Below are 15681 nucleotides of genomic sequence, written 5' to 3' on the forward strand. Positions count from 1 at the left end.
TATTGATTATTTAATTATCTCAAAAACTTAATTTATTATAAAAAATTACATAAATGTTTTTCCCCCAATATAAAAGGTGATGTGTGATCAAAATATTTTAGCAACTCCGCAATCACTCTTATAAACATTGAAGAGGAAAAGTTAAAGAATAAATGTTTAGGGTCATGCAATTTTTGTCGAACTCGTTTGCCTTTTTGACTTGACTGAGTACAATTCTAATATCTTCGATTAGTACATCTAAAGTTTCCTATCTCCGAGTAGTTTTTTGTTCTTCCAACATTACACAATACACACATATAGACACTAGACAGTAGTGTGAAACTATTAAGGTCAATAACACTTGTAAGCCATAGATTCGTGCACATAAGCTTTATCTCTAAATTTAGCAATTTATGTATACTGATGAGTACAATTATGACTTGTCTTTGACCGAGGCAATGTCTCTTATGAGTTGCCCTATGGTCCAGTAAAATGGTTTGTCTGTCTTACTAAATTTTACAAGTATTATGGTTTGCTTTGTAAGCACCTCATCATAATATAGTACCTGTGGGGCTATCAACTGTTCAATATGGTCGAGGTTGTGTAAGAGCGTACCTTTTTCGGTTTTTATTTTTATTTTATAATTTAATTTCAAGTTGAAATAGAAAGTAAGAAAATTTAATGTGACACCTGCACAGCACTAATAAAATCAAATTATGGCTGCTACACTTTTTTTTCGGTGCAAAATTTACAAGCTTGAAAGTGAAAAAAGAAAATGAAAAAAGCTATATTCTAAAGAACATTTGCATAGCTAAGACATTTACAAGTAAATAATTAAGGGTAACAACATACTAAGACATAACTTTCGCAGCATGGAAACAAATTGATCGGGTTTTGGAGTGCTAGGCAAAGTTGTCAAATTTAACAATTTTTTAATCTATATTTTAGGGTCACAATATTTATTCTAATTCTTTTTTAAAAAACTAAATCTTAATGGACAACCACTTAGGAGAAAAAAAATGCTACATCCTCTTTTATATATAAGATATAATTAATTAATTCACCAAAATTAAAAAAATAGTTAATTTAACTTATAATAATAATTTTGTCTTATTTATACATTTTTTTTTCTAAAACTATAATCAATTAATATACATGTATTATATTATTTTATCTCTTTTAATTAATATTCATCTTTCTTTTAATCAATTAAAATGCATCATCTTTAAAGAGTTTATAATTAATATGTTTTATCAAATTAAGATAATACATTTTAATTAGGGATATGTTAATATAAAGTAATCAATATATAAAACAGTATAAATTGAATTTTATATAAAAAATCAAGCGATTATTCTGATGCCTTATAAATAGGAACGGAGGTTTCAACCTCAAACATTCATATAGCATATTTAAATAGTTAAATACGTGAATCAATATCTGTTGCACTACAAGTTAATGCGGAGTGTGATTGTAGTACATTTCATGTTCAACATATCATTTCTTAAACTATCTAAGTACATGAATGCAGTAACATGTACCCAAAAGCAAGAAGAATACATTAACAAGCAATTTTCAACCAATTTTAAGCACGCCATAAAAAAAGTAAAATCTTTATTTCCGTAATTAAATTTTTAAATATTTTTATTTTTGATATAAAGATTTTATCATTGAATTATGGAAATATAATAATACCTGAGAATTAAATGTAAACAAAATAGAGACACATTTGTTACACCTCTTGCTATTTTTGTGTTTTATCTCTGTATCCAACGAGTGGAACACTCAAAATTTCCCGAGCAGAGGAAGTATAACAAATACCGTCAAATCAATTGTCCACTCTCTTTCGTTACCAACGTGGTACGACGTGGTGTTGCCACGTGTCACATATGATGGACGGAATGGAGTATCACACTCCGGTGTGAAGTTGTATCAGTAGCACCATACCATACCATCACATTGCAACGTGCCTTCATTTTTTTGTTGTTCTAATTTTGGTTTTCTCAGCGATGCATCCTAGGGTTTCGTGGATTCTGCTTTGAACCTTTCCCCATATTCTCACTTCCCGTTATTCTTTCATCACTATCATACATTGCGCTTAGGAATCACATTCACCTCAGCTGCAATTTTGTGTTTTCAAATGCAAAGACCTCAAGGTGGTGGATCAAATCCTTCCCAGTATACGTATAATAATGTTGTTTAGGGTTTTGAACTGCTTTTGAACTGCTTTCTAGCTTTTGCTTAGTGCTATACGTATAATAATGTTGTTTCTAGTTCCATCATGAATTTCTTTGGTTATGATGTCGTGTGATTTACGCTGCTTCGCCTTTGATCATGCGTAATTTAGCACGAGGTTCTTCTTCTCATTCTTTTTCAACTACTACTAATTCTAAACAATTTTAGTAATTAAACCCACACTTATACCCGCTCTTGAATCTTCCACCCTTGTCTTTGAATTCTATTCAGCGAGCAAGCAGGTTTATAGACATAGAAAACTTCGGAGTTTTACTTCTGATTCTAGTTCTTGCGGTGATCGAGTTGCACATGAAGATTCAGTGAGCTTTTATTTTATTCTTTTCTCTTTTCTGCTTCCGTCTATGTATGCACTTGGCCACGGTTTACTTTGCTGCATTTATGAATCATAGACTGAAATTATATTCACGAATTACATTGCATTACGTATACGTTATACACATGTGTGGTAGTCCGTTATCTAATAAAGAAGAAACAGGGAAACTGACGGTCATGAATAAATGCACTGATTTTTGCAGAACTCATTTCAACTGGGGTGGAGATCTTCAAAACAATCGTTTGGAACTCCCGTGAAGAAGTTATTAGCTGAAGAACTGTCCCGGGAAACTGAACGCAAAAGAAGAGCTCCCGGTGTCATAGGCAGATTAATGGGTCTTGATGGGCCTGCTAATAAGCATCATAAGGCTGTGTCACTAAACAATCTAAAAGGGACAACAGGGACCGCGAAAACACGAAGCAGTGGTACATTGTATGGCGGTCAATCATCTAGGAGAAGCTCAAAGCATCAGCAACAGTTTAAGGATGTGTTTGGGATCTCAGATATCCAAAAGGTACAGAGTTGTCGGCGTTCATCGCAAGGGTCTGTAGAGTTGAAGATCACGGATGCTGAAATGTCGTTTATAGAACAGAAATTCGTGGATGCCAAGCGCTGTGCAACTTATCAGGATTTACAGTCTTCTCAGGATTCCCATGATACACTTGAGATTCTAGACTCTAACAGTGATCTTCTGCAAGAATACTTTAAGCGGCCGGATTCTTTGTTTAAAAGGTACCTAGATGATCTGCATGCTGCTCCTCCCCAATCACATTTTCGTCACATTGAAGGTACAAAATCATCTGATATGGCGATGAAAGGGTTGAATTACAACAGATCTCATCAGAAGCATTATGATGATTATTCATGTCATTTTGCCAGAAGACATGTTACACATAGTTCCCCAAAATCATCAAAGTTTCCCTTTAAGGGAAGAAATGCGCCCCATGCAGTCCCAACAAGGATTGTTGTCCTGAAACCTAATCTTGGAAAAGTGCAGAATGCTACCAAAATTGGTTCATCAATTTGTTCTTCAAATACTGTCCTATCTGAGTGTGGACAACATGCTGAATTTTCAGATATCAAATATAGGGGCACTGAACTGAATCAGAGGAAAAAATTTCCTGATAATACTTGGCATTCAAGGCAAAATTCATCGGAATCAAGAGAAATTGCAAAGGAAATCACGAGCCAAATGAAAAATAGTTTGAATAATGGCTCCATGATATTTTCATCTTCTAGATTTAGAGGATATACTTGGGATGATAGCTCATGTCGTTTTTCTGGGAATGAATCTCCTGAGGAATCAGAGGTAACACCTACAACTTTAGGAAAGTCATTTGACATGAGTAAAACTTTCAGCCCATCTTCCCATTTTGGTGAATCATCTGTGAATAGGGAGGCAAAGAAGAGATTATCGGAGAGGTGGAAAATGTCTCTCAACTCTCAACAGGGCCATTCCATCTCCAGGAGCGGTACACTTGCTGAAATGCTTGCTTTCCCTGACAAGGAAATGAAAACAGCTAATTTTCACAGTATCTCTTGTGGGGAAGGTTTACGTGACAAACTTGCTAGCAATGTTAAATCTACTGGGAGGGTTGAACCATTGGGTATTAGCAGTAGGGATGGTTGGAAGGATGGATGTATCGGAAGTTTACGAAGATCTAAGTCTCTTCCTGCATCATCTACGGCCTTTGGAAGTCCCAGAACAATTTTGCGCCATGAAGCTCTCTGTGATGATCAATTTATGATGCCAAATGAGGCCTGTAAACGGGAAAGGAGAAAAGTAGTGAAATGTCTTGATCAGAAACAGTGCATGAATACCAGAAGCTCAAAATCTGGTCACAAGAAGTCTTGGCGTTCTCATTCATCAAATATGGAAAGCCATGAATCCTCTATTAAGGTGCTTCCTGATCGTTAGTTCTTTTATTTTATTCAAAGATGATACTAATGTTGTTGAATGTGGACAAAGACAATTTATTGCAGTTAGTTAAGGTTTTAGCATTTTCATTAGTATTCTGACTATATGCCTATTACATATAAAAAATGCCATAACCATCTTTATTTTACTGAACAGATCCACTCACCATAAACAGGAAATCAATGATCTGGCTCATCTTAAGTTGATATTTGATAGTGTATCACATTAAACCAAGTAACCAACTAATTCACTTGTCACAGATTATTAATAAAATTGGACAAATCTGTTAGGATCCAATTGCAAGTAATGGGACTTGAGTCCCAAATTGAAAGTATGGGGTTCTAGTGTGGGATTTATAAGGTATTGGGCTCTCCAACTACAACAGCTAGTTTTTTTAGTGTGTTTCTCTAATGGTTCTTATCAAAATCTCATTAACTGAAAACCTCTTGTTGTAATTAACATGAAACTGAGCGTATACATAGCTGAAAACAGGATGGGATCACATAAAATGTCTTCATAATTTGGTGGAAGTCAATAAACAGCTTTTGTGCCTGCTATTTTAAATTAATGTATAAACCCTTCTAATTTGGTTAATCTTTCATTGTGTGTATATATGGAAAATTCCTTTCATATCTCTTTGATGTTAGTTCTTGTATCCACCATTTATATAGAATAAAATATATATTTTTGTATATTTTCATTGTTCTTCATACACTATTGATGCTTAAATGAAATGTATAAAGGTTTTTAATACATTTAAATTTACCTAGAAACTATAAATCTTTGCACGATACGGTTTTTTTGTATCAGCAAGTCCAATTAACTAGCCTGTAACTGGTAAACAAACTTTGCAAGTCCCTTAAGTATGTTTATTCCTCTTACTTGACATGTTGAAATATTTCAGGAGTTATCAGATGGGTCTTCCGGTAAAAATTCTGTCCCTTTGCAAACACCTATATCAGGACTTGAATCCTCATTCTGTAAAGATGCGGATCAACCCAGTCCAGTCTCAGTACTAGAACCTTCATTTACTGATGATCTGTCATCTTGTTCAGAATGTTTTGAAACTCTGAGTGCTGACATACAAGGTAACTGCATGAAACCTTTATTTGGATCACTCTATAATGCAGTGTTTAGTCTCCTTTGTCCATATTTTGTATAGTTCCTAATTTATTTCTTTTTAATTCCTTGATCCAAGTTGCCAGGTGTTCGCTCACATTTTCCATACCAATGACAGAAATAGTTGAATACGATTGTTCAGTAGTACAGACATTTTATTTATAATGTAATCAAGAAGAAGAAAATAAGATTAGTACTAGTACATACTAATTCACAGTACCATGACAGATTGAACAATTAACTGAATATTTTTTTGTGTTTTGCCTTAGTGATTTGCATTTGTACTTGACAATAGTATCTTTTTATCTATTTAGATTCATACAACGGATAACCTTTAGACCAAATGCAGTTGCCTGCATATCCTAATTTCATTTTAGTTTAAGTGAACTTGTTATTTAGCATGGCATGTTTTATAAAAATAAATAAAAGATTTTCATGTGATCATTTTTTTTCTTTCATGTGATGGTATTGACGTCCTTGTAACTTCTAATGAACTTATAATTTCAGTGAATTAGAATTGGATTTGATGGTTTATCGATATTCTTGATGCATTCGGACACGTAGCTGCTATTAAATAATAGATCATGGGCGAGAATCTGATCTAACATCATGATTGCCTTATTTCATATTATACATGATGTGAATTAAAATGTCATATAAGTTAGAAATGATCAATGAACAACATGAATGAATTTGTTCGTCACACTGGCAATCATGTTTTGTTGTGAAGCTTTTGTCAGTTACCTTGTTGAGCTTAACAGAAGAAATGATTAATGATTGATTGGCATCCTCCAGAACATATTTGTCTCTGAGGCTTTAACCTTTTTTATTATATATATTTTTTGTTATTATTTTTTTTCCTTTTATGATTCCTTGGTTCATGCACGTTTCTTGTATTCAGGGCTTCGAATGCAACTCCAGTTGCTGAAGCTGGAATCTGAAGAATTTGTGGAAGGACCCATGCTAATTCAAAGTGATGAAGATGAAGGGGAAGCATCTACTGGAATTTCAGAAGACAATGGATTACGTAAGACTGGAGATAGCTGGGAGACTTCCTACATGATTGCTGTCTTGTCCAAATCTGGTATTGATAGAGCTGAGCCGTATGCATTTTTGAAAGTTTGGCATTCTCGGGAATGCCCTCTTAGTCTTTCAGTGTTTGATGAACTTGAAAAGAGGTACTCTGATTGGACTAGTTGTCCAAGGTCCGAAAGGAGATTGCTTTTTGATTGTATAAATACAGGAATTATCAATATATACGAGCAATTCATGAGTGCACAGCCATGGGTAAGCCCTACTACAACCGCAAATGTTTGTTCGAAATTAATTATAAATGGGCTCCAAGACTGTTTGTTCAGGATGCTGGGGAGCCAAGGAATAGCAAAGAATACCGAATTGGGGAAGGTGCTGGTGAGCGAATTGCAGTGGTTGAACTTAAGAGATGACATTGATGGAATAGGTAGGGAAGTTGAGAGCTTGTTGCTAGATGATCTAGTGGCAGAGATAGCCGTTACATAGGTATTTTGCACCTGAACATATTGCTCTGGGATGTTGCCTAATACATAAATCAAGTAGTAAAAATGACTATTTCACAAGACGAATAAAAGAATCAGTCATTTTTGCTTCAGACAAAAATGAAGATGCCAATCATTCGACAGAGAATGGAAGAAAATTCGCTATGGTGACTTTCAATGTTGCATTTAATACGATGAAATACTGTCTACATAAATGTTGGGCCTCGACTGCTATGAATTGTAAAAAGTAAAAACTAGATGACTCGTTATTTCTTACCGACTTAAATAGGAGCGTATTCTTGAGTTGGTTTTACTTTTACCTCTGTGAACATCGCCATATACCAAATGAAAATAAAATGGTTCAAATCCAAATGAGAACAATGATTTTGTTTAGTTTGTTTCCAGTAAAATTAAGATTTTTATGTTACTAAGATGAGAAACTAAATTCAATAAGTCATACTTCGAGGTCAACTATGTCGAAACCATAAACAAAATTGATTCGCAACAAAAACAGGATTAATTATCTCCAAAATGAACATTGGCACTTTATCGATGGTCTCATCAACTTCCCTATCTTTGTGGTATCCAAAAGATAATTTCGAAGGCTTATTGAGAACCACCCAAGTTTTGGCTCGTCAACATTCAAACTCTAGTATTCATTTTTGTTTTGCTTCGTAGCTTTTTGCTATTGTGCACACTTCTTTGTTGTTAGTACTTGTTATATATCTAATCTCAATTGTTGAGCCAATTATTAGATTGAAAAATGGTAAAACTATTTTTTGGGCCAAAACTCAAGTTCAATTCAACTGAAGAGCACTAGATTGGGTACATTGTCATTCGGACTAAATGCAATTAGGCCCTAAAGCCCAACTAGTTACGAGACGTTACTTCACTTGTGGGCTTCGAACATTCTAGAGAACCTAAAAATGATAAAAACTTCTCTGACCATTTAGTGGTATAAATACGAAGCATAGCAGCGTCTTCTTCATTACACCACCGTCTCTGATTAGGGTTTTGAGCTATATATCGTGTGCGCCACGAGTTACGCCGTTTAACTATTTTTTTTATAGTTAAATTCGTGTGCTTCTTTTTTGTCATATCCATCTTGTACATTCTTCGTTCTCTGTTTCGGCAAATGATGAAAAAATCTTATCCTACACACCGAATTTACTGTGTGGACTTCAACTCCGCTTATTATCTGATGCCGTTTTCTTTCTGAATCACAACGCGTTTCATTCTGTTGTTTCACTAGACTGTTTATTTTATTTTACATTTATTTTGAAGAATTTTCAGGTTTTGATAAAATGATTTGCCCCTTTTTGTTGTTGTATGTATTCTGATATGATGAGTTGATTACATACGTCTGCAAATATGAGATTTCACGATGAGTTTGTATGCTCTCTCTGATCAGAATGCACATATCTTTTTTTTTTATTTTTTTAAATATTTTATTTTATTTTATTTATTTATCAATTTTCATTATTAATTGAACGGCTCTGAGCAAATTTTCATTCAGTTTTTTCTGCACCTTTTAGATTTAGGCTTTTCAGTGTGGAGGTAGGATTTTATTCGTTGCACGTTGTATGTCATTTGATGCTAAAATGCGGGTATAAAAGTGTTAAGCTTTAAAGATAAGTGCTAAAGGCCATATCAGAATCCCATTCGTATATGAAAATGACAGGATTCTTGATAACCTGTATATATTATAAGCCAATATTATGTATGAAAAATAGATGTAAAAAATAAAAATCTTTCGCTTGCTTTATAAATCTTCCTAAACACATTCCATCGGATTGGAGGTGAAAAGTCAATCGACACCAAAAGAAAAGAAAGTTAATGGAGTGTTTGGTGGGAGATAATTTAGGAAGGAATACAGAAGTAATTGAAAGATTATTAGAAGAATGAATCTGGGAGAAGGTTATGTAAAGTTTATTTAAATTTTATTTTATTTTCTTATGGTGTGTGTAGAAGAAAATTTTTAAAATTTTTGTCATCTAAAGTATTTTATTCTTATTTTTTATATTTTTAAATATTTTATTTGAATAAATTAATTTAAAATTCTAAAATTTAGTTTGAATAACATTGGTTATATAGATATATATATATATATATGTATATATATTGAAATTGAAGATTAAATTTTATAAAAATAAATATATTTAAATATATTTTTAGTTCTTTAAATTTAAAATAAATAATTTTACTAATGCATAAGGAAAAAAGTTTAGGATAAATCTTTTAAAATTTAATTTTTTTTTTAGTTTTTGTAATTTTTTAAAAATGTTTTAATCAAAAATTAATATTAGATAATATTTAATATAAAAAAATTATTGTTATATTTTTTTTATGTCAATTTTGAAAGAGTATTGAGAATTAATAGGTTTTGAATTAATTTTGAATTTTTATTCAAAAGTATATAATTTCAAATTGTGGTTTAGGTATTTAATGAAGAGTTAATTACTTATACATTGTCAGTGTAAAATATTTTTATACTGACAACTAATTATATTTTTTAATTATGTCATGTTAATATAAACACATTTACTTTTAACAGTGTAAACATAATTAAAAGATATAATTGGTTGTTAGTGTAAAAAAAATTTTACACTGATAGTGTATAGGTAATTAACTTTTTAATGAAAATGTTAAAGATAAATTATTAGGGTTTGAATTAATTTGGAATTTTTATTCAAAAATAATGTTGGACTAATTATTAAAAAGGATTGTGTTTCCTACTAGGTTTGTAGTCAATCTAATCATTTTTCATTCATGTTACTATTTGGTTATTTTTTTGTGTCATAATACTTAAGTCGAAGGGCTGTGTATCTTATTAGGCCTATGGTCAGTTTAATCTTTGTTAATCTATAATGGATTGATTTTATAGGTTGATTTGTTTAATATTGATTAATTCATGATGAACTCATGTTCTTCATAGTTTGAGGATTTGGCCCAAGAAATTATAAAATAATGTATTATTGTATTTTGATAGGATTAAAAACGATTTAGCCATTGTCGATTTATATTAGACTAATCAATTATGGGTTGACGACTGAATAATGGTCACTTTACGATAAATTTGTGTTCTACCTAACTTATGGATTCGACCTAAGAAAATGTGAAACAATATACTTATCATCAAGAATATCAATGAAACATAATGAGAATAATAAATAGTCATACCAAAATATAAGATAATAAAGCTAAAAATAAAGATAAATATGATTTAATAGAATTTAAAGATATAACCCAATATTATATAATGAGGAGGCTAAGCAAAGATAGGTGAGTTAACTCAATATTCACTTGATACTCTTGAAAGAACTACCTTAGTTTATATACTCTTGAAAGAACTACCTTAGTTTATATACCAAAACAAATTAAAAAAGAAAATTTTCAACTAATTACAAATGTAAGAAATAAATATTAATCTCTACTCGAAAAAATATTAAAAATTAAAAAGTCTCACTAACTCTTGTATTCTAATTTATAATACAAGAATAAATTTGTTTGACTTTTTTTTTTTTTTTGCCTCTTATCAACTTTATCCCTACTTGTTCTATTTTTTAATTATTTTTTTTCATTTTCTTCTTAAAAAAAGCAGGTTTGTCTGTATAGCAGTTTTGGTGTAGCAACCTTTAGCTCCAAAGGCCAAGGTATGGATGAAGGCCTTCACTTCGAATCCCATGTACAACATGATATTCCAACCATCCTATAATGGGCTAGGCCTCTTTACCCATGCTATATACGATCCATATACTTTGCCATTACCACACACTTCCCAGAATCTAAATTGGTAGCGCTTGTAATCTTCTTTAATATCTTCCTTGTTATCTACTATCACAGTATGAATACCAGAATACGTTTAGAAAAACTTTTAAAGAGCTCATTTAGGCTTGTCATATAAGTATGACTAAACTATATAATTTTACTTTTTTTAATGTATATGAATTCAACTTAATACCAAGGGTTTACAACAACTTACGAGCATATTGTTTATAACCTTTATATAAACTATTTTTATTTTATTTATTAAATAAGTATTTAATTAAATTGATTACTCAAATCTATCCTCAGTTCACCACTGAAGAAAAATGAAGGTGCATCACAGAGACCAAGGAAGCATGACATATTCATGTGGAACACTTAAAATACTCCTTGTAACATTAAATATATATAAATATAAATATATATATATATATATATATATATATATATATATATATATATATATATATATATATATATATTAAGCATTTTTTTTATCAAAACAGATGTAAATATTATGATAACTAGAAGAAAGAATCTAACTTTTCAAACATTGATACTCATTTTTAATTTAATTGTGTTTGATGTTAATTTTAATAATAATTTTACATGTTTTATTATAATATAATTGTATATTATAACTTTTAAAATGTATTATATTATTATATTCCTTTTACAGCAACGGATGTAGATAGTACAAACTTAAAAAATTCCAATATTTAATTCTGATTGATGAAGCAGTTAAGTGTCAATTAGAAGTCACAAATAAATCAATTTATTTATTATTCATTCCATTCATTTATTATAAATTTATCTAATTCATTCATTATAAATAAAATAAATAATAGATCAGATTTAATTTCATAAATAATTAGTAATCTATTTATTACTTTATATATATATATATATATATATATATATATATATATATATATATAATTTATTGACAGGGTGTTTGGATGCGCGTTGCATCAAGTTAACACACGTATTTTCTTCAAAAAAACGTGATTCTTCTCTTTGAATAGATGTTTAGTTTTTTCTTCTTTACACAATTTCAAAGATGAAAATCAATTTTGCCTGAAGTTGATAAAAATAGCTTCTATGTTTAGAAAATTGATTTTGATAATTCAATTCTTAAAACGTAACACCAAACACACGCTGAATTATATATAAGATGTTTATTTAATTGAAATTTTAAAAGACTATTTGTATGGATGAATTGAATATTCATCCATGAAAAATTTATTAATGGATAGGTTAAATAAATCTTTTGTTTTGAATGAATTAAAAAAGAATTAGATTTTTATGTGAATTTTTAATAAAGTTAAATATTAATGAATTATTTTTTTATAATCCGTCTGTAAAATTATTTAATCTATCTATTTATCATTCCTAGTATCATTTAACTTGCCTCCCCCTCCCCCTGATCAAAACTTGTTAATTTCAAAACAAGTGAAAATTTGTCCGAAACCGATGAGGAACAACCATTTTAAAAAAAGTTTGTTTCATTTTTTTTGCTTTGTAATTTATATTTTTTCGAACAAAATACTATTTTGTCAAAAAAAAAAAGAAGAGTTTGATGTTAAGCTACAAGCAAGGGTTCATTTATGAGATGAGATGGATTTATTTACGATTTTTGTTATTCAGACTTTTAACAAAAATATATAATTTCAAAAGTTGAACTATAGATTCACAAAATCGTATAACATAATGGCTATAAAATAATATAGAATTTCAAAACTTTTGAACCATGATGGTTATAAAAGAATATAAAAGGATTAATAAAATGATATTGTAGGAAAATTAAAAATTATTCTTTCAATTAAACTAGTAGAATTAAGTATTTAAAAATAGCAAGTTGTGTTTGTTAAATACTCATTGTAACCTACTCATGTGGTAGTAAGTGAATAGTCCACTTCATTCATTAAATGCACATTGTTTGATTCGCACACAACATGCTCCATCTCTTTTTCAAAGTGGTCGTTGTCGGACCAAGAACACATTATTTCAAGTTACTCCCACCCTCTAATTAATGCCTACTGTTTCTCCCTTCAGCCCAACTATCCAATTTCTAACTTCAACAACTATTTATGCAAGTCACCTTCATATTTATTTTTTTAAAAAAATTGTACTTAATAGAGATGGAGTTAATCACTTATACACTATCGGTGTAAAGTTTTTTTACACTGACAATCAATAAGATCTTTTAATAGTGTCATGTCATTTACTTATTTAATTAAATTAAAATAAAAAAGGTATTATTAAAAGATCTGATTGGTTGTCAATGTAAAAAAACTTTACAATAACAGTGTATAGGTGATTAACTCATAGATATATTACAAAATTTTACTTTACTAATTAAATCAATAAAATTTTATTTAGAATATGAATTATTGAATAAAATAGATTTAAGTAAATTTATTCTCAAAGTAAATGAATTACATCTCATATACATATATAATTATTTTTTATCAATAAAAAAATTACAAAAATGATAACAAAGATCAAATATAAGCTCCCTGAATTTTCCTCAATCATTTTCTCCTAACTAATAGGTTAACCTCTGTGATTTAAAATAATATTTTATAGTATTAAATTACTGCTTTCGATATTTTTTTAGTTATCCATTTTTAAAAATATATTTGTGTTTCTTATTTATTTGTTATATTAAAATTTAGGACAATATTAATTTTCTTTTGTCAATCATACTTTTACTATTAATTTGTACTCTTTTTGAACTTAATTATAAGTAAAATTAATTGACTTGATTTTAACTAAAGAAATATTTAACATTAATTAAAATTTTAATCTTAATTAAAAATATTTTTGTTCTAATATTATATTTTTCATTGTAATAAAATCTGAATTAAATAAAAAATATTTTGAAGATAGTAGCAAAATACTTTGATTTAATTATATTTAAGCCTATTATTCAATATTTTTATTGTCAATATTTTAATTTAGAGGGAATATCCACTGACTTTTGTTTACTTTACATATTTATAACTAGTATTTATTTATTATAGAATAAAAATAGAAAATATTATGAGGTGGGATCCGTCTATTTTAAGAATAAGTCTACCTAGATTTATTATGTTCAACAACTTATGTTCTATGTCAAATTTCAATGATTCAATCATTGAATTTAAAATTTTTAATGCATAGATCAAATATACAAATTACAAAATATTCAAAAATCATTTGACATTTCATTTTATTAATTTAAATCAATGTATAAAATGATTTTATCATTATCCATCAATTTGAATTAATGAAATGAAGTATCAAATGATTTTCAAAATTTTTTAAATTTACATATTTGATCTATGCATTTTGAAATTTAAATTCAACGGTTAGATCGTTAAAATTTGATGAGAACATGAGTTATTAAACGGAATAAGTTTAGATAGACTTATTCTTAGAATAAACGAATCTCTCCTCTATATAGATAAAGATGAAGGGAATAAAATTTGTCTAAACTTGCCCCGTTGTCATAATCCTTACTTATTAAATAACAATAATTCTTTTTCATCTCATATATACCGTAAGCCTTTTGAAGTTTAAATTGTATTATTTTTTCTGTTTGAATCGACTTAGGAATGAGATGACTGGTGCATTGTATGTGATCCTACATTACTTATTTGCAAAATTGGTCGTACAATAAATAAACCTTTCTTTACCATAAATAATGTTAAACATTTCAACCATACGTTTGAATTGCAATAAGAAAGAGAGGGTCGTAAATTTGTAATACATGGAATATTTTTGTTGGTGTTAATATTTTCTTTTAAAAAAATCTTTAGTATGGAAAATACATTTTGATCGAGTGTATTTTGATTTTTTCAGATTATATTCTAAAGTTAATTCGAAAAGTATTTATGAATAAGGGTGTTTAATTATGAGTATAATTACTAATAAATTCAAATGTATCCGACTTATCTTAAATTTTGGTTCAAATTTTTAGGTTGTTAAAGTATAATTCAACCCGGTCCAATCAAATCAAACTAGTTATTTTTCGGATTGAATATTTTATCTTAAAGTTGAAACTCTAAATCAACACAACTCTACTTGTTGACATATTTTATATTTTAATTATATATATATATATATATATATATATATATATATATATATTTATTTATATTTATAAAAAAATAAAAATTTATAATTTAAAAAACACACGCATGACACCATTAGACACACACTCCAAACTCCAAAGTTTACTAGCTTGGGACTTAAAAAATCAGTCTCTCTCATTCATTTTCTCATTTAGGGTTCTTTAATTACTTCTCTTCCTCTAGACCTAAGCTATCGATAGCTCATTTCTCTCGTGACATAGGTTGATTACTCATTATATTTGGTTGATTAATTACTCATTATATTAGGTTATGTTGTAATATTGCGATGAAAATTTATGTTTATTGATTGGATAAAGCTATAAAATGATATTTGACATAGATTAATTATTTATTAATCCGTTAATGTTCATTATATAAGTTGCTGATTTTTCATAGTGATTATTATTTCAAAAAATATTTATGAGATTCAAAGGAAATGAGATTGTATTAGTTTTTTAATCGTACAAAGTTAATTTGTGAAGCGTAAACAAATATCAAAATGTATATTTTCATATTTTAAGAGAAAAAAAAACTTGAAAAAGAATAGAAAAGTCATATACTACACAATTATTTGAATGAAAAAAAATTAAGTTGTATATACAGTATAACTATTAGAAAGAAATCAAAATGTCATTTTTTTTTGGTAGATTCAATCAAAATGTCATTTGAACAATATATGGTAAGTAAAAAAATATTTTC

General features: G+C 29.0%; 1 protein-coding gene and 1 non-coding gene across 3 annotated transcripts; both read left to right on the forward strand.

The window, feature by feature from the left end:
* The first annotated feature begins 1735 nt into the window (after positions 1 to 1735).
* LOC109796381 (uncharacterized) lies at positions 1736 to 8533 on the forward strand. 2 transcript variants are annotated; one of them, XM_083059262.1, is made up of 4 exons: positions 1736 to 2135; positions 2751 to 4448; positions 5371 to 5554; positions 6487 to 8533. In XM_083059262.1, the coding sequence occupies exons 2-4, from the start codon at positions 2880 to 2882 to the stop codon at positions 7101 to 7103; spliced, it is 2370 nt and encodes a 789-aa protein (XP_082915388.1). In that variant the 5' UTR covers positions 1736 to 2135; positions 2751 to 2879; the 3' UTR covers positions 7104 to 8533. The 2 variants fall into 2 exon arrangements, with proteins under 2 accessions (XP_082915388.1, XP_029127013.2); XM_029271180.2 differs by lacking the exon at positions 1736 to 2135 and adding an exon at positions 2159 to 2534.
* On the forward strand, positions 8227 to 8308 carry LOC114915887 (small nucleolar RNA R16). Its single transcript, XR_003804076.1, has one exon. It is a non-coding gene; the product is annotated as a small nucleolar RNA R16 (small nucleolar RNA).
* Positions 8534 to 15681: the final 7148 nt, after the last annotated feature.

The sequence above is a fragment of the Cajanus cajan genome, chromosome 6 (assembly GCF_000230855.2).
Source record: "Cajanus cajan strain Asha chromosome 6, NIPB_CcT2T_4, whole genome shotgun sequence".
NCBI lineage: Eukaryota > Viridiplantae > Streptophyta > Magnoliopsida > Fabales > Fabaceae > Cajanus > Cajanus cajan.